The 24,305-nt window shown below is 53.1% G+C and overlaps 1 protein-coding gene across 1 annotated transcript in view; it reads left to right on the forward strand.

Annotated features, from left to right (window-relative positions):
- IPO9 (importin 9) overlaps positions 1–21,057 on the forward strand; it is a 39,530-nt gene extending 18,473 nt beyond the window's left edge. The window contains exons 13-24 of the mRNA XM_070384625.1: positions 77–216; positions 2,407–2,566; positions 14,285–14,511; positions 15,831–15,979; positions 16,169–16,297; positions 16,732–17,007; positions 17,079–17,245; positions 17,666–17,799; positions 18,501–18,623; positions 18,929–19,033; positions 19,172–19,248; positions 20,189–21,057. Coding sequence (XP_070240726.1) covers positions 77–216; positions 2,407–2,566; positions 14,285–14,511; positions 15,831–15,979; positions 16,169–16,297; positions 16,732–17,007; positions 17,079–17,245; positions 17,666–17,799; positions 18,501–18,623; positions 18,929–19,033; positions 19,172–19,248; positions 20,189–20,299 — 1,798 coding nt within the window. The 3' untranslated portion in view covers positions 20,300–21,057. The remainder of the gene's footprint in view (positions 1–76; positions 217–2,406; positions 2,567–14,284; positions 14,512–15,830; positions 15,980–16,168; positions 16,298–16,731; positions 17,008–17,078; positions 17,246–17,665; positions 17,800–18,500; positions 18,624–18,928; positions 19,034–19,171; positions 19,249–20,188) is intronic.
- The last annotated feature ends 3,248 nt before the right edge of the window (positions 21,058–24,305 follow it).

A 24,305-nucleotide genomic window follows, 5' to 3' on the forward strand; every position in this document is an offset into this window, starting at 1 on the left:
CTGAAGTGCCTTTCCCTCGAGTGCTTGTGTCTCTGGCGGGGGGTTTGTGTGACTGGCCATGGGGTCCCTTTGGCAGGTGGAAGGTCCACGAGGCCTGCATGCTGGCCCTGGGCTCGGTGAAGTCCATCGTCACTGACAGCGTGAAGAGCGGCAGGATCCCCTTCGACATGCACGGCTTCCTGACCGGCGTCGTCCTTGCAGACCTCAACCTCTCAGGTGTGTTTCAGCACAGCAGGATTCTGGGGGTCTCAGCTCTGTTGTTCACTTAGGTAAACCTTGGGGTGGAATTCTTCCTGCAGCCTGGAGCTGGGGCTCCTTTGACTCTGCACTGCCCGGGGACCTTGACTCAGATTTCAGCAGCTCTGAGTCTGGGGCGGCCTCACTGCTCATTCCTTACCCCTCTCCCACATCTGCCCCCCGGGTTCACGCCCACTGCCCGGGGTGGTGTTTGGCGTCTGAACAGGGCGCAAGTGTGGCTGCTGTGCAGGGAGCACTCTGGCAGGAGTTGTAAATGCAGAGCCCCCTGTACCCTCAGGCAGTCTGTGTCAGGCTCATCCTCTCTGTTTGCTTCCCATCAGTTTTCTCAAACTATCTGTTCTCTCTAAAACCATTCTAACTAGATAATTAAAGTGTTCTGCTCTCACGTCCGTGATCACTGCTAGCCTTAAAAGGAATCGCCTCGACTGCATGGAGCCCATTCCTCGGGGCACAGGGCTGTGGCTGCGGGACAGCGGCCTCCTGAGAGCCAGATCCCAGCTCAGTCTCTGCTTCCTCTCTGAGCCTAAGTCATGGGGCCCTCATTGCTCCTGCCATGCCAGTGCACTGTCCTGTGTCCTTGTCCTGAGTTAGCCCTTTGGGTAGCTTAAGCCATTGGAGAATCTTCTCCGCTGTCTCTATTGAGGTCATTAGGTCCTCTCTCATTCTGAGTCACAGGTCATAGAACTAAGCAGTTGAGCGTCGTGATCTCAGACCCACTGAGGAGACTCCTTTTTGTTCTGCAGTTACCATGTGTGCAGTCTGTTGAGCTTGGTGAATGTTTCTGTCTCTTCTGCTGAAATGTACGTGTGCGAGTGGAAGCCTTGTCACACACCCTCCATCCCGCAGCGCCTGGCCCCTGACGCACACAGTGTGATTACATGTTGATGACAGTGCTGGAGTTTCTCACACCCACCAGCATATTTTTTCCAGAATTTGCCATAGCAAAGCTTTTCTATACGAGCCATTCTCAAACTCTTTGGTCTCAGGACCCCTTTACACCTTTAAAAATTATCAATAACCCCAAGGAGATTTTTTTGTCACATGTGACATTATTTGACATACTAGAAATTAAAACTGAGAAGCTTTCAGAACATAAGAATTGCAAGCATACCTCCCATTAGCTGTTAGAGCCCTGGTGACACGTCATGTAACCTTTGGAAAACCACTGTGTACTCCACAGGGAGTGAGACTGAAACAGTTGAGCGTTGTCTTAGTTTTGCTACGAAAATGTTTCACTTTTGTAACTTCCAGGACCGTATTTTGAGAATTGTTACTCTCCATTATGTAATTTATTATGTAATTATCTGGCACAGTTTGGTAGGTTCTGTTGAATAGGTCCCATCAACTAATGTTTATTGTACAGATAACAAGGTTAAGCCCTGTGACAGCTAAATAAGTATAGTCTCTATTCTCAAACATCTTAATAATAGGCAGGGCATAGTAATCCTTATCCCGGTGGCTGGAATATCAGTGTATATATATTTGAATATATATATATATATATATATAGTTCATGTTAGAAAGCTGATGACGTGAGATTAAAGTGGCTCAGAGACAATTAGGATTACTTCAGCCCAAGAGATCGGTTAGATAATGCAAGGAGAGGTGAGTGTGTTGGCTTAAAAGCCAAGCACAGAAATGGCAACATAAGATGACAGCTAGGGTGGGCTGCATGCCTGAGTCTGGAGGCACAGAGAGGAATTGGAGGTGATGCCAGAGGCACTGATCCAAGGGACTTTATTTGGTAAGCTGTGGAATTTATTGACATTTTAAATAAGAGAATGACAGAGATATAATTTGTAATATTCCAGTTGGTCCAAGAGTAGGGAAAACCTGGCCATGGAGAAGCTTCCAGAGAGCTGGTTAGCAGTGCATGAGGAATGGCGAGAGCTGGGGTGGGGTCAGGGCTGGGATGTCTTTTTGGTCTAGGAATGTTCAGAATGTACCTTGGGAATCTGGGAGACTGCTCTAGGTTCTGTGCCATAGGTCACACATTTGCTTCTGTCTTTTCCGGTCCTCCTTTCCTGTTGATTGGCTGTGTGTGTGTGAGGCAGTGCCTCCCTGTTGCGGCGCGCCGGGGTGCGGGGGTTGGGAGGAGGGCGAGGAGCTGCAGCGTGCCCGGCCCTGACTGCTCTCTCTCCTCCCCAGTGTCTCCTTTCCTCCTGGGCCGGGCCCTCTGGGCTGCCAGTCGCTTTACAGTTGCTATGTCCCCTGAATTGATCCAGCAGTTTCTTCAGGCAACGGTTAGTGGTCTTCACGAGACACAACCCCCATCAGTTCGAATCTCCGCAGTGAGAGCCATCTGGGGGTGAGTACGCCACCTTAGAGCGAGCAGACCTGTCTTAAGAGAAAGTTGCTCAGGGTAGAAGTCCCAAACAGCAGTTACCTGTTCACCGTGTCGCTCGGAAATTTCTGACGAAGATCTCCTGCAGAATGAATGTTGGCAGGACAGGGCTTCTGTGAGTCCCAGATGTGTCCTGTTTTTACTCCTCTTTCCTTTTCAAATCAGTCCAGTTCTGGGACCATCTGGACTGCTCCCTCCCCCACAGAGGGGCCGAACCTGGGCTCTGAGAGAGACCTGACTTGCCTGGGGCTGCACGGTAGTGGAGCATAGCATAGAAGCGGGCTGAGAGCCCAGCCCGCCTGCTTGACTGATGGTATCTGTGCTAGAAACCAAACTTGGGATAATATGGCCTGGAAACTGTGCGTGTTTTCCCCAGTTTTGCACCTTTCTCACAGCTCATGGCTCAGGTAGTCCTTTATTTGTGCTCCTCCTCAGACCAGAGAGGCATTGGTGTTTGCAGGGGTGTTTTCAAGTCCAAATCTGAGAGCCTCAGTTGAGTCCTAAGAATTGCTTGAAACCCTAAAAACACAATTTCTCTTCCACCCGCCTGCACTGCCTCCTGACCTTCTGAAGCAGATTGAGACGCTGGGCATCACTGTGTGTCCTCAGAGGGCACTAGGGTGCAGGCTGTCAGAGGAGCCTGAACAAGGGGCCCTCGCTCTGTCCCTCCTGCACCCACAGTTTGGCATCTGTCCAAGTCAGAGCCGCCTGAGGACAAGAGAGCTGTTTGGAGAAGATAGGCTCACATCCTGTCTGCTGATTTGCCAACCACAGTCCTGGCTATGGTTCCATTTGACTTGGTTCTGTCATCATCACCGTACACCAAGCAGCCAGGGGGAATCTCACCAACCTGTGTTTCAGGTTATAGCAGCACAGGCTGTCCCAGCTCTGGATCGAGGAGTGGTCCAGGAACTCCTGGAGAACACTGACTGAGACAGCTACCCACAGATGGGGGAGCCTTTGTTGAAGTCCACAGCCCAATGGATGCTCCAGCCCGGCACCAGGGTGAGAAATTCAGGACCAGGCACTTGTAAGAGGCTGGTCACTACAGCCTGAAGGAGCTGACTGCTACCTCTGATGTGAAGACTGCAATGAAAGACATGAAGGAACCTGAAAAACCAAGAAAGCATGGTGTCAGAAAAGAAACACAGTCGCTCTCCAGTAACCAGCCCCAAAGACGTGGAGATCTGTGATTCATCTGATAAAGAATTCAAAATATCATTTTAAGCAGTTCAATTAACTGCAGGAAAGCACAAAAACACAACTTCATGAAATCAGAAAAACAACTCACAGACAGAATGAGAAATTCAACCAAGAGAGAGAAATCATAAAAAAATAACAAATGAATTCTGGAGCTGAAGGATACCATAGAAAGCATCAGTAGCAGAATGAATCAGGTAGAAGAGGTCTGTGAAATAGAAGATGGGGCCTTCCAGTCAGAGGATGACAGAGAATAAAGAATGAAAACCAAGGAGGAAATGTGAACCCAGTGGTGCCTTTAGGAGAAATAGTAGATGCATGATTGGAGCCCCAGAAGAAAGGGAAGAGGCCTTTTTAAAGAAATAATGCATGAGAACTTCCCAAATCTGAGAGGAGACTTGCACCTCCTAGTCATAAAGCTAATATACTTCACCCCAAAATTTCAGTCCAAGGTGATCTTCAAGACACAGTATAATGCTGCTACTGCTGCTAAGTCGCTTCAGTCGTGTCCGACTCTGTGCGACCCCATAGACGGCAGCCCACCAGGCCCCGCCGTCCCTGGGATTCTCCAGGCAAGAACACTGGAGTGGGTTGCCATTTCCTTCTCCAATGCATGAAAGTGAAAAGTGAAAGTGAAGTTGCTCAGTCGTGTTCTACTCTTCCTGACCCCATGGACTGCAGCCTACCAGGCTCCTCCACCCATGGGATTTTCCTGGAGTGGGTTGCCATTGCCTTCTCTGGTTATCCAGTAAATGATCCATTCGTTTCAAATAGACGCCATTTGAATCAAATGGTATAATAAAACTATCTAAAATCAAAGACAGAATTTTCAAAGCATTAAGAAGCAAAAACCTTCTGCTCATACAAGGAAGCTCCCGTAAGGCCAGCAACAGATTTCTCAGCAGAAACTTTGCAGGCCAAGAGACAGTGGAATAATACATTCTAGGTGCTGAATGAAAAAGCTGCCAACCAAGAATACTTTACCTAGCAAAGCTGTCCTTCAGAAGTGAAGACTACATGAAGACTTTCCAAGACAAACAAAGCCGAAGGAGTTCTTCACTGCTAGACCTGCCTTACAAGAAACACTGGAAATTCTTCAAGCTGAAATGAAAAGATGCATATTACTAATGTGGAAATATACAATGTATTGCTACAGGTAAGTATATTATTGATTCAGAATACTCTTAATACTGTGATATGATGGTGTTAACCACCTGACTCTAAAGGGTAAAATATGAAAGTATTACAAATAACCAGCTAAATGAACCCAGGTCTCCCGCATTGTAGGCAGATGCTTTACTGTCTGACCCACCAGGAAAGTCCTCATTATAATGAATACACAGTATAAAAGGGGTTAAATTGTGATATCAGAGACATTAACGGATGGGAGTAAAGGAGTAGAGTTTCTTTATGTCTGTACAATGCTTTATGGTGACCACAAAGCAAAGTCTGTGATAGACACACAAACAGTAAAGAGAAAAGAAGGAAAGCATTTCTCTTTGGAAGATCACCATTCACAGAGGAAGACAGCCAGAGGGGCAATGGGGAATGGGACCACAGGAGAGCCAGCAAACAGTTAGTAAAATGGCAGCTAGTAAACTGGGCTCACTTACAAAAGTTATCTTAAATATAAATGGACTAAATTCTCCAATTAAAAGTCAAATTAGCTGAATGGATTAGAAGAAAGAACCAGTTGAGGCTACAGGTCTTAAGACACACAGGCTGAAAGTAGAGGAGAAAAGATGCTCCACGTGACGTGGAAACCAGAAGAGAGTGAGAATCTGTGCTTTTATCAGCAAGTGGGCTTTAATTCAGAAGCTGTAACACGAAACCGCACATTATACTATAAGGGGGCTGATTCATCAGGAAACTAGGACGGTCACAAATGCGCGTGCGTCTGCCATCAGAGCACCTAAGTACACCCAGCAGATAGTCATATCCGAAAGGAGAGACAGACAGCAGTACAATAACAGCAGATTTATACTCCATCCCCTTTACAGGGGGTGTTTGTCCAAACAGAAAATCAGTAATGGAACATTGGACCTAAACTACACTTTCCCCCAGATGGACCCAGCAGACCTACTGAGCAGTTCATCCAGCAGCAGCTGAGCGCACCTCCTTCCCAGGCTTGCATGGGGTGTGCTCCAGGACAGGCCGTGATGCCAACGTTGGTAAATCTAAGGTGAAAATCATATCGAGTGTCTTTTCCAGTCACATGTGGAGGAAACTTTTGAAATTAGTTACAGTAGGAAAGCTAAAAAAATCAAAGATACATGGAAATCAAACAGTACTTTTCTGAACAACCCGTGGGTCAAAGGAAAAATTAAAAGAGAAATCTAAACATGTCTTGAAACACATGACAATGGAAATACAACATACCAAAACTTACAGGATACAGAAAAAGGAGTTCTAACAAAGGAACACTTACATTAAAGCAAAAAAAGAAAAAACAATCTCAAACAACCTCACTTCCTTCCTCAGGAGCTCAAAAGAGAACAGATGAAGCCCAGAGGCAGCAGGAGGAAGGCAAGAGCAGCGACAGATGAGTGGGGGCCAGAGAGACGTTAGAAGAGTTTGATGAGAGTAAGAGCTGGTATTTTGAAAAACTAAACACAGTTGACAAGCTATAGCTAGACTAAAACGAAGAGAGAGAGCCCTCATACGAACGAAGCAGGAGCCTTCACAACTGCCACCACAGAGAGACAGAGGCTCGCGAGAGACCACGGAGAGCAAGTGTGTGCCAACAGACTGCTTAACCTAGAAGAAATGCATAAATTCTTAGAAACATACAGCCTAGCAAACCTGAACAAGAAGAATTTGAAAATCTGAACAGACCAGTAGCTGATGAGGAGCGTGAGTCAGTAACGAGAAAGCTGCCACGGGAAAAGCCCAGGACCAGATGGCTCCACTGGTGAGCTCTACCAAATGTTCAAAGAGAAGTAAATGCCAGCCTTTCTCAGACTCCTTCCAAATGCTGAAGAGGTGGGAACATTTGCATACTCATTTTTCTCGGCCAGCATTACCCTGATAACAAGGACACTACAGGAAAAGAAACGACAGGCCAGTGTGCCGGACGAGTGTGGCCCTCAGCACAGCGCCAGCAAACTCGGCCCAGTGGCACCGTGAAGGGCAGCACACCGCCGTCAAGCGGGGCTGACCCCTGGGATGCAAAGGGCTCAGCATGCGTAAACTAACTAATAAATGCAATACCCACTTAACAGAATGAAAAATTAAAAGATGTGAATATCTCAATAGATGCAGAAAAAGCACTTGACAAAATTCAGTACCCTTTCATGACAAAAGCTTTCAACAAAGCACGTAGAAGGAACACATCTCAACACAATAAAGGCCATATATGACCGCCTCCCCCCCCCCGCCCCCAGCTAATATGTTCAGCAGTGAACGGCTGAAAGCTTTTCCTCTTAAGATCAAGAGCAAGGTAAGGGTACCCACTGTGACCACTCCTTCTCAACATAGTACTGAATTCCTGAGCAGAGCAGTTAGAAAAGAATAATGAGCTATCAGAAAGAGAAATTTAAAAAATAGTTGCATCAAAAACAATAAAGTATCTAAGAATAAACATAAGTCACCAAGATGAAAGATCTATACACATAAAGCTATAAGACATCAAGGAAAGAAACTGAAGACACAAACTAATAGATATTTCATGTTCGTAGATGGAAATAATGAACACTATTTAAATGTCCAAACTACCGAAAGCAATCTACAGATTCAGTGTAGTCCCGCTCAAAATTCCAATGGCATTTTTTACATAAATAGAACAAACAATTCCAGAATTTGTATGGTATCACAGTTCTTGATTTTAAACTGTATTACAAAGTGATAGTAATCAAAATAGGATGGTATTGGCATTAAAAACAGACACAAAGATCATGGAGCAGAATAGAGAGCCCAGCTGTACACCTGCACTTCTGAGGCCAATTACTTTATGACAGAGGAGCCAAGAACACACACGGGGGGAGGACAGGCTCTGCAGTAAATGGTATTTGAAAATCTGGACCCTTATCTTACACACTGCTTATTTAACTTATATGCAGAGTACATCATGCGAAATGCCAGGCTGGATGAATCACAAACTGGAATCAAGACTGCTGAGAGAAATATCAGTAACCTCAGATATGCAGATGATACCGCCCTAATGGCAGAAAGTGAAGAGGAACTAAAGAGCCTCTTGATGAAGGTGAAAGAGGAGAGTGAAAAAGCTGGCTTAAAACTCAGCATTCAAAAAGCGTACTTAAAGTCATGGCATCCAGTCCCATTACTTCATGGCAAGTAGATGGGGGGGAAATGGAAACAGTGATTTTCTTGGGCTTCAGAATCACTGTGGACAGTGACTGCAGCCGTGAAATTAAAAGACGCTTGCTCCTTGAAAAAGAAGCTATGACAGACTTAGACAGCATATTCAAAAGCAGAGACATCACTTTGCCAACAGAGGTCCGTCTAGTCAAGGCCATCTCCAGTGGTCATATATGGATGTGAAAGCTGGACCATAAAGAAGGCTGAGCGCCAAAGAATTGATGCTTTTGAACTGTGGTGTTGGAGAAGACTCTTGAGAGTCCCTTGGACTGCAAGGAGATCCAACCAGTCCATCCTAAAGGAAATCGGTTCTGAATATTCACTGGAAGGACTGATGCTGAAGCTCCACTATTTTGGCCACCTGCTGGGAAGAGCTGACTCAGTGGAAAAGACCCTGATGCTGGGAAGGACTGAGGGCAGGAGGAGAATGGAACAACAGAGGATGAGATAGTTGGATAGCATCACTGACTCAATGGGCATGAGTTTGAACAAACTCTGGGGGATAGTGAAGGACAGGGAAGCCTGGGATGCTGCAGTCCATGGGGTCGCAAAGAGTCGGACGTGACTTAGTGACTGAACAGCAACAGTCTTACACCATATACTGAAGTCAGCTCAAAATGAAGACTTGAACTAAGACCTAAATCACGAGACTCTTAGAAAACCTAAAAATTAAATTCTCTGACACTGGTCTTGGCAGTGACTTCTTATATTTGACACCAAGAGCAGAGGCAACAAAAGCAAAAATGAATGAGTGGGACCACATCAGACTAAAAAAGCACAGGAAGCCGTGAGCCGAAGGAAGCAGCAGCCACCGAATGAAAGAAAATATTTGCAAACCATTTATCTGATAAGGGGTTAATATGCAAAATATTTAACAGGCTCATACAGCTCAATAGCAAATAAACCATCTGGTAAAAAATAAATGGCAGAGGGTTGGAAAAGACGTTTTTTCCTAGAGAAGACACACAGGTGGCCAATAGGTACATGACAGGGTGCTCAACACCACTAGGTCCCAGGAAAATGCAAATCAAAACCACAGTGAGCTCTCATGTCAAACTTGTCAGCATGGCTAGTGTCAAAAAGACAAGAAGAGGACTTCCCTGGTGGCTCAGTGGATAAGAATCCACTTGCCAGGACAGGGGGACACGGATTTGATTCCTGGTCCGAGAAGATTGCATGTGCTGCGGGACAACTCAGCTTGTGTGCCAGAACTGAGCCCACACGCCATAGCTAAAGAGAGCCCACACACTGCAGTGAAGGCCCAGCAGAGCCAGAAATAAGCAAGCTAGTTAATATTTTTTAAAAAGATAACAAGATTAACGAGGGAGTGGAGAGAAAGGAACACTTTTGTACTGTTGGTGGGAGTGTAAATTGGTGCAACCACTGTGGAGAAGAGTATGGAGGGTCTTAAAAAAATTAAAAAATAGAGCTACCATTTGATCCAACCAGAGGAAATGAAACACAATCTTGAACTGATGCCTGTGCTCGCTCTCCTTGCTGTGCTGTTCACGTAGCCGGGCTGTGGCAGCTGCTTGAGGGCATCGGCGGGGAGTGGGCAAAGGTGATGTGTGTCCAGTGGACGGAACTCAGCTGTGCAAGGGAAGCCTGCCTTCTGCAGCAGCCGGGTGGACCTCGAGGGCACTGTGCTGACTGAGCTGAGCCACACACCTCCCTCTGGAGGCTTCTGGAAAGGCCAGACTTGCTGTGAAGGAGAGCAGAAGGCCGGGGTCAGGGTGCGGGCAAGGAAGGGGGAAGGGAGCTCGCTGTCGTCCCAGGATGAGTCAGGCCTGAGGCTCCAGCATGGAGCGCGACTGTCGGCGCCTGCGCTGTGTGTAACGGAGAGTGGAGACCGCACGTTCCCAGCAGCAGGGGAGCCTGAGGGGACGGACGTGGTGAGAAAGTGGATGAGGGGAAACCTGTGCGGTGTGGACACGCATCCGGGTGCCACAGCGCTCGTGCTCACCGTGTCGTGGATGGAGTACGCCGCAGTAACGCTGAGAGAAGCGGACATTTTATCCTGCTTTTATAATCAGAAAAAAATACGTGAAGAAAGCTTTTTTTTTTTTTTTTTTTTTTTTTTAAATAACTTTCAGTTCTCTGACTACACAGGCAGGGCTTTCTTGAAAGGTGTAGCCGCTGTCCCGGGAGAACTGACGGAAGCCACGAACACGCAGAGCAGAGAAGCGGCATGGCCCACGTTTACAGGGCTGTGCGTCACGTGCGGAGAGCGGACCCCGGGGGCGAGCTCCTGTGGGGCAGGGTCCTCGCTGGGCCTGTCCTCAGCCGGGGTTCACGTGTGGCCCTGCCCTCTTCATTCTGCAGCCAGTCTCAGCCCAGCTTGTCCTCAGCGCCTCCCTGAGCCTGCCCCGCCTCCTGTCCATCGTAGTGCGGACTGCCTCAGAGCGCTCCTGCGCGGGATACTGGTGACAGATCCTTACACGTGGGCCACATTTCTCTAGTCACATGTGTGCCGACCTTTCTCCACAGCTCCAGGTTCACGTGTGTGCTCCTGTCTGTACCAGGACAGGCGTGAGGACCTGAAGACTAACAGCAGCCACTGCTGAGCCTCCTAACGACCACCTGCAGGCCTCCCCTGCCTGCAGTCCCTGTCACCATAGAGGTGCAGACCCCACACCTGTGGGTCCTGCATCCAAAGCAGAGCTCTGTCCTCCCAGAGACACCAGCCCCTGCCTCCGGAGCTCTTCCAGAGACACCATCCCCTGCCTCTGGAGCTCGGTTCCCCACTCTCCTCTCCCCCTCCCCCCCTGCCCCCCTCCCACTCCAGCTGCCCTGTGTGTGCTCAGCATCTGCCTGAGTTCCTGCAGGGGCCCCCGAGGGGTTTTGCTGCCTGCAACTGCAGACTGCTGCCATCTTTATTATCTCAGCTCTCAAACTGGTCTTTCTAGAATTGAGTACTTGTATTTTTGCTGCTGCAATGGAAACTCTCTGGCCCTGGTTATGCTCTTCAAGCTCTGGGATGAAGGTACCCAGGAGAAGGAGCGTGCCAGGCGATCCATGAGGCCACTGGACACAAACAGCGTTTTCCTGGGGTGTTGGTTCCCCTGAAGACTCTAGGGGAAAGAAGAAATTAGATGTCAGAAGTGGTTTGTGAAAGAAAAAAAACTTTGAGACACACTGACTTCCAGAGTAAAGCTTAACCTCTTCAGCATGGCATAGAAGATCCCATATGGTCTGAGCACACAGGGCGGCCCCTCTGACCTGCCAGGCTGTGCTGACACTTATTAGAGTGTGGCCACCTTGGGAGGAGTGGGCCCAGTCAGTCCCAGCGCAAGTGTCTGCCCAGCCCACTCTTCAGGAGGGGTGGTGCAGAGCACAGTGGCCTTGAGCATCAAGGAGCTGTGAGCCAGGAACAGGGAGTGGTCAGACCTGAGGTCCAAGCCCACAGGTATACTGGTCACCATGACCTCTGAACCCAGCGGCTGACACAGATGTTACGAGACATCTAAAAACTACACCAAGAGAAACCACTCACTGAGAACCTGGGGAGGGCCGTGTCTCTGCACCGGGTTCTGTTAACGTACAGAAACAGTGTTGTTACTGACTTGTTACCATTCCATGGATAACAGAAATAAAGACTTGGATGATGTATTTTTATAATGTATCCCATTGGACATGGTGAGCAGCATCTAGTAAATGTTTATTGATTTAAGAGGTTAATGTGGCAAGAATACACAGAAGAACTGTACAAAAAAGAGCTTCACGACTAAGATAATCACAATGGTGTGATCACTCACCTCGAGCCAGACATCCTGGAATGTGAAGTCAAGTGGGCCTTAGAAAGCATCACTACGAACAAAGCTAGTGGAGGTGATGGAATTCCAGTTGAGCTATTTCAAATCCTGAAAGATGATGCTGTGAAAGTGCTGCACTCAATATGCCAGCAAATTTGGAAAACTCAGCAGTGGTCACAGGACTGGAAAAGGTCAGTTCTCATTCCAATCGCAAAGAAAGGCAATGCCAAAGAATGCTCAAACTACCGCACAGTTGCACTCATCTCACACGCTAGTAAAATAATGCTCAAAATTCTCCAAGCCAGGCTTCAGCAATACGTGAAGTGCGAACTTCCAGATGTTCAAGCTGGTTTTAGAAGAGGCAGAGGAACCAGAGATCAAATTGCCAACATCCACTGAATTGTGGAAAAAGGATGAGAGTTACAGAAAAACATCTATTTCTGCTTTATTGACTATGCCAAAGCCTTTGACTGTGTGGATCACAATAAACTGTGGAAAATTCTGAAAGGGATGGAAATACCAGACCACCTGATCTGCCTCTTGAGAAACCTATATGCAGGTCAGGAAGCAACAGTTAGAACAGGACATGGAACAACAGACTGGTTCCAAATAGGAAAAGGAGTACGTCAGGGCTGTATATTGTCACCCTGCTTATTTAACTTCTATGCAGAGTACATCATGAGAAACGTTGGGCTGGAAGAAGCACAAGCTGGAATCAAGATTGCCGGGAGAAATATCAATAACCTCAGATATGCAGATGACACCACCCTTATGGCAGAAGGTGAAGAGGAGCTCAAAAGCCTCTTGATGAAGGTGAAAGAGGAGAGTGAAAAAGTTGGCTTAAAGCTCAACATTCAGAAAACGAAGATCATGGCATCCGGTCCCATCAATTCATGGGGAAATAGATGGGGAAACAGTGGAAACAGTGTCAGACTTTATTTTTGGGGGCTCCAAAATCATGGCAGATGGTGATTGCAGCCATGAAATTAAAAGACGCTTACTCCGTGGAAGGAAAGTTATGACCAACCTAGACAGCATATTCAAAAGCAGAGACATTACTTTGCCAACAAAGGTCTGTCTAGTCAAGACTATGGTTTTTCTAGTAGTCATGTATGGATATGAGAGTTGGACTGTGAAGAAAGCTGAGCGCTGAAGAATTGATGCTTTTGAATTGTGGTGTTGGAGAAGACTCTTGAGAGTCCCTTGGACTGAAAGGAGATCCAACGAGTCCATTCTAAAGGAGATCAGTCCTGGGTGTTCATTGGAAGGACTGATGCTGAAACTGAAACTCCAATACTTTGGCCACCTCATGCAAAGAGTTGACTCATTGGAAAAGACCTTGATGCTGAGGGATTAGGGGCAGGAGGAGAAGGGGATGACAGAGGATGAGATGGCTGGATGGCATCACCGACTTGATGGACATGAGTCTGAGTGAACTCCAGGTGTTGGTGATGGACAGGGAGGCCTGGCGTGCTGCAATTCATGGGGTCGCAAAGAGTCAGACACAACTGAGCGACTGAACTGAACTGAGGTAGAAGTATGTGTAATGTTTTTTTTAAGGTAAATTTTTTAAAAATTTTTATGTTGGAGTGTAGTTGACTAACAGTGCTGTGTTCGTGTCAGGGGTCAGCACAGAGATTCAGTCGTACATGTGTCTGTTCTTAAACTCTTCTGCCATCTAGATGATTACAGTAGTGAGCAGAGTTTCCTGTGCTACGCAGCAGGTCCTTGTTGGTTATCTGTTTTCAGTACAGCAGTGGGTACATGTCCATCCCAAACTCCCGCTATCCCTCTTCTCCACCTTCTGCCCCTGTCACCATAGGTTCAAAGTCTGTGAGTCTTTCTGTTTTAAAACAAACATCTAAACCCCACAAATAGTACACCAAATTTGTAAGTATGAGTAAAATGTTTCTATAAATTGATCTAATTTTAGGATGCAAAAACTGCCAAAAAGTACAAAATTTTCGTAACTTGAAAGTAAAAGAATAGTCTACTATTAATGAATAACCGTTGTATTGGAAGAGATTTAAAAACACTAACTGGAAAATAACAAAAAAGTACATATTATATCTTTATATCTATCTATCTGAGGAATGTGCCTAAAACTATAGTCCGAGGAAGCATAATGCATTTGACTTAATATCTTAATGATCTGGATATAGCTATGACTGGGATTTCATAACAAAATGGGATGAAAGAAATTTTAAAGGAAATCGTGAAGACCAAAGCAGAAATACCTTAGAAAACATAGAAATGGTGGTGCTGAAAATTCTAAAAGAAAAAAAAAAACTACACAAAGATGTAAAAGTCTAGTGAACTCTAGAAGTAGGTTCATGAACTCTGTAACAGGTCACACTGACTAGGGAGCCCAGAGCGGGCCTGCTGGTGAGCATCTGCTTGTCTTGCTCCCCAGCTACTGTGACCAGCTGAAAGTCTCGGAGAGCACAGCTGTGCTGCAGCCCTTCCTCCCCAGCATCCTGGACGGCCTGATCCACCTCGCAGCCCAGTTCAGCTCCGAGGTCCTCAACCTGGTGATGGAGACCCTGTGCATCGTGTGCACGGTGGACCCCGAGTTCACAGCGAGCATGGAGAGCAAAATCTGCCCCTTCACCATCGCCATCTTCCTGAAGTACAGCAACGGTATGCGGGGCGGGGCCGCGCGGATGCCCCCGAGTCTCGTGGGCTGTGCGTTAGGGCAGAGGGGACTGTGAGTTAGCAAGAGGCTGCTTGTGTGTAGATGCAGACAGCAGAGAGCCTGCGCCTGTGACTTGCTCTCTTTAGGAGCTGGAGAAAAGAGCCAGCAGTGAGGTGGGAGGCTGAGCAGCAAAATCAAAAGCTTTCTGAAAGAAGAGGCCTAGAACTAGGATTAGAGGGGAGCTGAAGAAGAGGAGGCAGACAGAGGTCTAGGATCAGGTGTTCATAGTGTGTTTTCTGTAGTAGCAAGTCTTTGGAAATAATTAGAGATTAATTACATCCATAAAATGGAATGCTGTGCAGCCATTAATAATCCAGTCTCAAAGAAATAAAGCCATAGGGAGGTGCTCACCTTGTAGTAAGTAAATAGATTGTTTTCCAAAACTCGTAGAATAGAATCCCAGATTTTGGTTTTATTATCAGAAAAAATGTTGAGGACATTTATACCTGAAGAATGCATATTGACGCTTGGAAGGGGGGTGGTACTAATGTGAGGTCAACTGGACGTTTTAGGCCGTGGTCTGTGGGGTCACTGACAGCCGGACGTAACTTAAACAACTGAGCAGGAGTGGATGTTTTACTTGATTCGTTGTGTGACAAGAGCGTGCCCTAAGGAGGACTCCACCCTGCACGCTCCCTGCCCGCCACGCGGCCTCCCCCAGGGGCTATGTTGCTGCTTATTTGCTGCCGTGGCCGTGCACCCCCGAGTGGGCTGCAGTTCTCGTCTGCTACAGACAGTGCGTCTTAGCGCCCGGCACATTGAGTGCCCCTTGGAGGGTGTTTCTGTTTTTCTTAGGTAGGTGAAGCAGGTTTAGCTAAAGTTCCGTTTCTTCACAAGGCTCTGCTGTTTGAAGGTCTTCTCTTTTGCCTCGAGTGGCTTTGGGAGCACCCCCAGGAGATGACATGCAGTCCTACTCAACATGTGGGACCCAGAAAAATCAGTGTGAGGCAGTTCTGAGGTGGTGGTGTCTTAACAAGCTGTCAGTGGGGGCTGCTTTTCTAAGCATTTGGGCTCATAATGAATCCATGTTTCACAGGAATATAGGCATTAGAGATTTGTCCCAGGGAAAGAGGCAGGTTCTGTTTTCAGAGCAGCTGTTGCTGACTTGTCCCCGACTCTGTCAGCTCACACACATGCTGCCTCCCAGGCCCCAGCGGCTGCCCCGGGCCCCAGGTCCGGGTGAAAGGTCAGGCAAAAGCTGGCGGCTTGGGTGTGGGCCAGTGGCAGGCAGCGTGGACAGAGCGCTCGCGTCTTGTCTCCCCAGACCCTGTGGTGGCCTCCCTGTCTCAGGATGTCTTCAAGGAGCTGTCCCAGATCGAGGCCTGCCAGGGCCCCATGCAGACACGGCTGATCCCCACCCTGGTCAGCATCATGCAGGCGCCCGCGGACAAGATCCCCGCGGGGCTGTGTGCGGTGCGTCCTCGTCCTTATGGCCCTACGCCGCCCCTGACCAGCTGTGATGTGTTCTCGGGGCAGGGGTGTCCCTGGGCGCAGAACGGTGGGGCCTCTCACTAGGGCCTGAGTGTCTCTGGGTGGGTGGGCAGGCCCGTGGGCCCCTCCCTCCCTTCCCGCCCCTGAGGCAGCCTGACTTGTCTCCTGCAGACGGCCATCGACATCCTGACCACGGTGGTGCGGAGCACAAAGCCCCCTCTCTCCCAGCTGCTCATCTGTCAGGCCTTCCCCGCTGTGGCCCAGTGCACCCTGCACACGGACGACAACGCCACCATGCAGGTACCTCCGCGTGGGTGTCTGAGCCGTGGCACCCGAGCAGCAGGCTGAGACGTTTCCTGCCTTGGAGAAAGAAACCCCTCCCATCTGTGCTTGTCCGGAGGACCGGGAAGGTTCCGACTGCTCAAAGGCGTGGGGTCCGAGCAGCAGAAGAGATCCCAGCCGTGTAGGCTCGGGCCCCGAGAAGCCCTCTTCTGTCAGTAGAGTCAGCAGAGGGATGACCTGGGGAGGCTCGAGGCAGTGGTCTGCTCTGTCCCCAGACCTGGGCCCGTCTCAGCTGCAGCTCAGCTGCGTTCCCCAGGACCAGAGGTGGAGCCTGGCAGCTGAAGCTCCTCCTCTGATGAGAGATCTGTGTCTGGGCTCCCACGAGGGGCTGGGAGGAGAGTGTGTGCGTATGGGTCTGGAGCCCGGCGCTGACAGGCTGCCCGTGTCTGCAGAACGGAGGCGAGTGCCTGCGGGCCTACGTGTCGGTGACGCTGGAGCAGGTGGCGCAGTGGCGCGACGAGCAGGGCCACAGCGGGCTGTGGTACGTCATGCAGGTGGTAAGCCAGCTGCTGGACCCCCGCACCTCTGAGTTCACCGCCGCCTTCGTGGGCCGCCTGGTGTCCACACTTATTGCCCGGGCGGGCCGGGAGCTGGGCGAGAGCCTGGACCAGATCCTGCGCGCTGTCCTCAGCAAGATGCAGCAGGCCGAGACGCTCAGCGTCATGCAGGTGCGGGGGCGTCCGCGGGGGGCCCTGGGCCTGTGTGCCGGGTCCCTGAGCCGCTGTCCCCTGTCCCCTAGTCCCTCATCATGGTGTTCGCACACCTGGTGCACACGCAGTTGGAGCCCCTGCTGGAGTTCCTGTGCAGCCTCCCCGGACCCACCGGCAAGCCCGCCCTGGAGTTCGTGATGGCCGAGTGGACCAGCCGGCAGCACCTCTTCTACGGGCAGTACGAGGGCAAAGTCAGGTGGGCCTCGTGCTCCCCCCGGCCCCACTGCCCACCACGCTCCCGGCCCCTCTTCCTTCTTGCTGAACTGTAGCTGCGAGTAGCTGCCATCTTGAAATTTCCAGAAAACGGGATCTTCCCTGGCAAGAGCCCTTCCCCGGCCCCGCCTGAGGGCTGCTGCTGGCTTCCTCTTGTTTTTAAAGCCAGGTTTCTAACAATTTACCCTGGACTTTACCCCCTGTTCTCACCGCCCCCCACGCCTTCCAGGGTGGACGTCCATGTGGCTTTGCTCAAGAGCTGTTCTCACCCACCCGCCCTTAGGAACAGGAGCCCCTCAGTCGGACTCTGGCATTCCCCCAGCCGGCCCGGAGGCGCATTCCCACCCAGTCGCGGTCGGGCGCGTCCCCAGGGAGGCCGGCTCACAGCGCGCTCTCCCTGCAGCTCCGTGGCACTGTGTAAGCTGCTACAGCACGGCATCACCGCCGACGACCGGCGGTTGCAGGACATCCGCGTGAAGGGCGAGGAGCTCCACAGCCCCGACGAGGGCGTCCGCACCCGCTCCAAGTCGGCCAAGAGTGCGTGACGCCGTGCCCCACCCCCGCTGGGCTAGGACACCTGGGGGGCATTCAGAAGGGGCGTCAGAGATGGGTTCCTCCCGCGCAGCAGGGGCACAGCGTGTGTGGTCCTCTTGTGGCTGCAAGTGGACAGGATGTCTGGTGGCCAGCCCGCTCTGGGCCCGGGACCCTGCGTCCATGTCTGTCACGGCTGCCATCCAACTGCAGGTTCATACTCCCCACGCTGTCCCTGAGGCTGCGTCTCTGGGGCCTGCGGCGCTCTGACCTGCTCAGGCCCCTGTGTCCCAGCTTTCTCACAGACACAGCTCGTCCCCTTTAGCCCCTGAAGGCTCTCATCTCTCCTGACCTCTAAACTGACGTAGAGTACAATGAAGTTATCTTAACATTGAGCCTCATGACTGGGGGGCTTCCTGGCGGCTCAGGTGGTAAAGAACCTGCCTGCAGTGCAGGAGACCCAGGTTCCGTCCCCGTGTCGGGATGATCCCGTGAAGGAGGGTATGGTTACCCAGTCCAGTATTCTCGCCTGGAGAGTCCAGTGGACAGAGGGGCATGGTGGGGCCATCGTCCACGGGGTCACAGAGTCGGACACACCTGAGCACTCTGCACACACGCACTCGGGGCCGCGTGTGGCCTGGGGGTGGAGTGCTGGGTGCAGTGCTGTGCAGGGAGCAGCCCAGGGCAGCCTCCTCTCTCCTCCCCAGACCCCGAGCGCTGGACCAACATCCCTCTGCTGGTCAAGATCCTGAAGCTCATCATCAACGAGCTGTCCAGCGTCATGGAGGCCAATGCCGCCCGCCAGGCTGCTCCCGCCGAGTGGAACCAAGGTGCCCTGCGTCCCCGCACGCTCCCTACCCACTGCTCTGGGGCTCGCCTTGCAGGCCCGCGTGGGGCTGGCTCCCAGGAGCTGCCTGATGTGAGGCCACCCTTCCCGGCTGGCTTCTCTTGGGGGCTTCTCAGCCTGTTCCCGCCCCCCAGCACAGTCGGCTCTCAGGCAGACTGCCGGGAGGGTCTGCTCACCCCTGGTTCTCCCTGGGACTAGGGGCGCGGTGCAGGGACCCTTGGGGCCTTCCGTCCTGGCCAGTCTGGTGGGAGGGGAGGCGCGTGCCAGCTGCTTCTCATCTCCAAGCAGACGACGCCAACGACATGTGGGAGGACCAGGACGAGGAGGATGAGGAGGAGGAGGACGGCCTGGCTGGCCAGCTCTTGTCCGACATTCTTGCCACAAGTAAATACGGTGAGTGCGGATAACAGCCGTACACACACGGGGCCAGGAGGTGGGGGTGTCCTCGAAGGGCGGCACCTGGGTTTTTGTGCCCCTTGAGCGCAGCCTCGTGGGTGACACTTCCCATCCCGCCCCCGCGTGTCTCTGCAGAGGAGGACTACTACGAGGACGACGAGGAGGACGACCCCGACGCCCTGACAGACCCGCTCTATCAGCTCGACCTGCAGGTACGGTGCCCTGTGAGTGAGGGGCTCCCGTTGACCGTGCTCGCCCCGGTGCCCGTGCTCCCCCCGCGGTGCCCCTGCTCCCACCCCGGTGCCCGTGCTCCCCACCCCAGTGTCTGTGCTCCCCGCTCCACCCCCCACCCCCTCCCCAGGTGCCTGTGCTCCCGACACCGGTGCTCCTTCCTCCCCCCAGTGCCCCTGCTCCCCACCCTGCTGCTCCCTCCTCCCCTTCCTCCCTGCAGTGTTCGTGCTCCCCCCCGGTGCCTGTGCTCCCCACCCCAGTGTCCGTGCTCCCCACCCCAGTGCTCCTCTCCCCCCCCCAGTACCCCTGCTCCTCCCCCCCCGCCCAGTGCCTGTGCTCCCAACCCCGGTGCTCCCGCCTACCCCCGGTGCCCCTGCTCCCCCACCCCTTCCTCCCCTCCCCCTGGTGCCCCCTTCCTTCCTCCCCCAGTGTCTGTGCCCCCACTGGTGCCCCCTCCTCCCCTTCCTCCCCACCGTGTCCGTGCTCCCCCTGGTGCCCCCTCCTCCCCCTGGTGCCCCTCCCCCTGCAGTGCCCGTGCTTGCCCCTGGTGCCCTTCTCCCCGAAGTGCCTGTGCTCGCCCCCGGTGCCCCTCCCCACCCCGGTGCCTGTGTTCCCCCCTGTGCCCCCTCCTCTCCCTCCCCCCCATGCTCCTCCCCACCCAGGTGCCCCTTCCCCTTTCCCTCACTCCTCAGGTTCACTCAGTGCTAGAACCCAGCTTCCTGCAGCTGTATGGTCAGAGTCCTCAGAGTGGCACGTTCTCAGGGTAGTATGTGAGGCGTGGTCCTGGGAAGTGCCTGTGGCACTCCGCCTCTGGATTGAACCTCGCCAGAGACTGGACCCTGGGGTGTGGGCTCTCGTCTGAAGGCCAGAGCCCGGCCCCCCCTGGCTGCAGCCCTCAGGCGTTCCCTTCCCGCCCTCTAGGCTTACCTCACAGACTTCCTCTGCCAGTTCGCCCAGCAGCCCTGCTATGTGATGTTTTCGGGCCACCTCAGCGACAGTGAGAGGCGGGTGCTGCAGACCATCGGCATCTGAGGGGAACCCCGCCCACCATGCCCGGCGTGCAGCCCTTCCTGGCCTTGGGACTCTCTCTTCTCAGCCTGCAGTAGCGGCCTCAGGCGACACTGACGGTCGAGGCCTGGTGGCCTGTGCCTCTCGGAGTGTGCGCTGGAGCACCAGCTCCTCCCACTTGAGCCCCTCTGCGCTCCAGGCTTCTGCCGGCCAGGCCAGAGCACACTGCCCGGCACGATCGTGTTCCTGGTTGTGGGCCCCCACCTGGAGCACAGGAAGTCACGACCATTCGTCTTCTAGGACGGACCTGGTGTCTCATAGTCCGTCTGATGTGTTCCGCTCCAGCTCCCCTCGCAGAGAAGTGGGCTTTCTGCCCTCACCCGCTGATGCACTTGTCTCGGGGCCGAGGGGAGCCCCCCAGGGACCCTGTTCCTCCTGCAACCCTGAGAGTCCCCGTCCAAGAAGGCCGTCTTGGTTTTGCCTCATTGCATGACAGCCCCTCCCTGATGCTGTTCCTCGTACATGCACGCACACGAGGTTAGCCAGACAGATGGCAATTTGGTTTTCCTTTTTTAGAAAAAAAAAAAAAATGGAAAAACAAATTTTTTTAAAAGTCCACTTGCCCCCACCATATTTAACATGCCTCTTGCACACACGCCCCACACACAGCCTGATACTGAGGCTGTCCCTCTCCCTCAGGAATCCTCTAAGGTGGGGACGTTGTGGCCCTCACATTTGCAATGTGTATTTTTCTAGGAGAGTAAAGTGATCTTTACAAACGAGTGCAGTCTGCATGCTCTCTGACGTTGGCACTGCCTCCTGTCGCTCTCAGAGGAGCAGCGAGGTGACGGGCCGGGGCCGGGTGCAGCCCCGTGGACTGTGCAGCTGAGCCTCTGGAAAGGGCCTCCTAGAGACAGAGCTACGTGCTCAGTTTCTGGGAGGGAGCCAGTGGCCCTGCGCCCCCTTTTCTGGTCGTGCCCGTACCAGAGCCCGTGTTGAATAGCTGCGGAGTGTTCCTTAAGGCGGTGGTCTCACAGCAGGGGTGGGCTACAAGTGTAGCTGACTAGTTCTCAGGGAAGGGCCCCAGGGCTGCTGCGGGAGCCTCAGGCTCAGTGTCATCAGGTGTGCCTCCCACCCACCTTGCCCCCAGTGGGAAGCTGGAGGGGCAGGTTCCCAGCGGGGCTGCCAGCCCGGCCCCAGCCTCTCCCGCTGCGCTCCCTGGAGCCCTTGACGTGCAGGCCCTTCCTGTTTCCCGTTCACCTTTACGGCAGGTGCACAGATAATGTTTCCCTTCTGTTGACGAGGAAGTGCATTCAGGGGCTGCATCCACTCGGCAGGGAATGGAAAAGACCTCCCGGAGGCCAGTGGTCCTGACGAGAACTTACCCTCTGACTCCCTCTTCGTGTCCATCTCTTTGGCCAAAGAGAACTAGCTTCCGGGTAGGAAGGGCAGGGCTGCCTGCTTAGAAGGACTGGAGGTTCAAGGTGAGAAGTCGAGAAATGGGCGCCCTGAACCTGGAGGAGAGCGGCCAGGACATCAAGGTCTGTGGCCGGGACACTGGGCCTCAGGGAGCTCGGTGGGGAGGAGGGGAGGGGGGCGCAGACCACACTGGGAGCCGGAAAGGACGTGAGAGCCCAGCTCCCTTTCCGCCCCGAGAGCGCCGGCCCATGGGGACCCACATGGAGGGCGCGGGTGGCGAGAGTGACGCCAGATGGGCCTCAGCGTCTGATGCTACTGACCAGATAGGACAGCAGGCGGCAACCGGCCGCCAGCTGTGACCGCAGAGCAGCCCGGTGGGTGGTCTGTGGCGCGCCCAGGGCGCTCTGCCCTCAGCCCCCATCTTGTAAGTGGCCGACGAGGGGTCATTTCACACCTTACCTTCCAGAAGACGGTTTGAGGCCATTTACAGAAGTACGTGCTGGACGAGGACGGGGACACCGATCAGGTTCTCAGGTAACGGAGTCCCTGGGGAGGCTGTTAACTTAGAATCCAAGCATCTCTACCAGAGCAAACGTGGGCACAACCTCTATGTAAGCTTGTTCTCCAAGGTGCTGGTTGATAAGAGTCCCTGTGAAAACACCCAGGATTCCCGAGCATAGAGCAGTGCTTGCACGATCCTGTGCTGGTAACGGGCGGTGTGGCAGGAACTGTCCCTGCATCTGTAAAACCCCCGTGTAGACTGAGGCTGGGGTCAGGGCACGGCGTCCGGAGCCCTGCTGGGCCACCTTGGCCTTCCTGTGCCTGCTGCGGGCCCAAGCGCTGTGTCCCAGCTTGCTGCCGAGCCAGGGCTGCGTGGCAGAGGCGGCACGTCCGCAGGGAGAAGGCCAAGCAGTGGGCTCAGGTCAGGTCGAGGAGAGAGGCTCAAAGGGCTTGGGGACTCGGGCAGACAGGACTCTGCTCCGGAAGCTTAAAGGGACCTGTACTTGGAAGGCGCCCAGTGGGCCCATGGTCACTAAGGAGATGGGAACACACAGCCAGCTCCTGGCTCCATGGCATTCCAGCAAATACCAAGCCCCTCACGTGCAGGGCCCCTTCCACCAGGAGCCAGTCTAGCTGGGGATGCTAAGCAGCACAGTGGGCCTGGGGACCTGACCAGATACATCAGTTCTGGGTTGAGTGCCTGCTGCCCCAGAGGAGAAGGGGAGAGGGGGTTCTCTTGGGGGGCGGGTGGGGGAAGTGGCTGGCAGCCGCCCACCTGTCAGAAGCACGCAACGTTAGGGCTGCTCTGTCACCTGTGACCTCGCCTAGATTCTCTACTGAGGATCCTTGACCACAGTGAGGGACGTGGGCAGTCAGAGAACTTAGAGGTGGGCCTAGGTTCTCTGCATCCAAGGTTCAGCCAATGCGGGACGAGGGGCGGGGTAGCCCTGGAGTTGCTGGTGGAGAAAGCCTGCGTCATTGTGGAGCTGTGCAGTGGAGACCCGTGTTGTTCCAGGGTCGGCCCTGGCCGTGCAGAGCAGGGGCCTGTCCATGCCCTTTGCAGGTGGAGGTGCAGAGATAGTCAGGGCTGGAAGCACCGCCCTCCCGTCCTGCCTCCTCAGAACTCGCTCTGCCTCAGGGCTGTGGCTGCAGGTGAAGACGGGGCTGGACTCCAGGCCCATAGGTTCAGGCCGGGAGGGTGTCCTCTCCCCGCCCTCCAGCTGCCCCACCTCTGTGGGGTGGTCTTCCTGACTCCCTGGGTTAGGGTGACTCAGCTCACCTCACAGCTGCTGCTGCTGAATCAGGGCCTTGGGGAGCCTTTGCGGGAATGGCTCCAGCGTCCCACCTGATGAGCGGAGCGTTTCCCAGGGACCTGGTGCTGCCGGGAGCTGTCTTAATCTGCTTTCACTAGGTTTTTGCCCCTCCACTTGTTCTGGGAACTTGGCTGAGTTCTTGCATTTCCTTGCCTTAGTTGCTTTTGCAGGGGGAAAGCAGAACTCTGAGGATAACCTGCTTTTGGATGCTAGGTTAAAACCCCGAGTGAACTGAGGTTAGGTCCAGGGTCTTAGGGGAAGCGAGGGAGGGAGAGAGAAGGAAGAGGGCTCCCAGAAGGAAGGGGATAGCAGTCTGGGGACCCGATGCTGGCCGAGCACCAGGGCTCCCTGGCGGGTCCCTGCGCTTGGGTCACACAAACTGAGGCTGCTGGATGTGCAGGCCCCCGAGCCCTCCCTCGACAGAGCCCACCCCCAAGTTTGCACTGTGTGAGGTCCTGAGACCATGTGACCCCGGCTGGCAGGGGAGCAAGCTGTAGGGACCGCGGCCTGAACTGCTCGCCAGCTGGGAGGAGAGACTGTCTGACCTAAAGTGACGGAAGGGAAAGAGGTGTGGCATTTCTTGCCCCCTGGACTTGTGGCCATGTCCCTCCTCAGCCTAGCTCCCCTTCCTGACCTTGGGCTCACCCACTGGGCAGGAGGCTGGTCCACCGAGGCCCTGCCAGGGCCCTCTTGCAAATTGTTTCCGACTGAACACGCAGAGAGAGGACCAGAGCCCCCGAGCCGGCTGACCTGCAGTTGTAGGGGGTCCAACTGAACCCCTGCACTTCCAAGTTTGG

The sequence above is a fragment of the Bos mutus genome, chromosome 16 (assembly GCF_027580195.1).
Source record: "Bos mutus isolate GX-2022 chromosome 16, NWIPB_WYAK_1.1, whole genome shotgun sequence".
Classification (NCBI taxonomy): Eukaryota; Metazoa; Chordata; class Mammalia; order Artiodactyla; family Bovidae; genus Bos; species Bos mutus.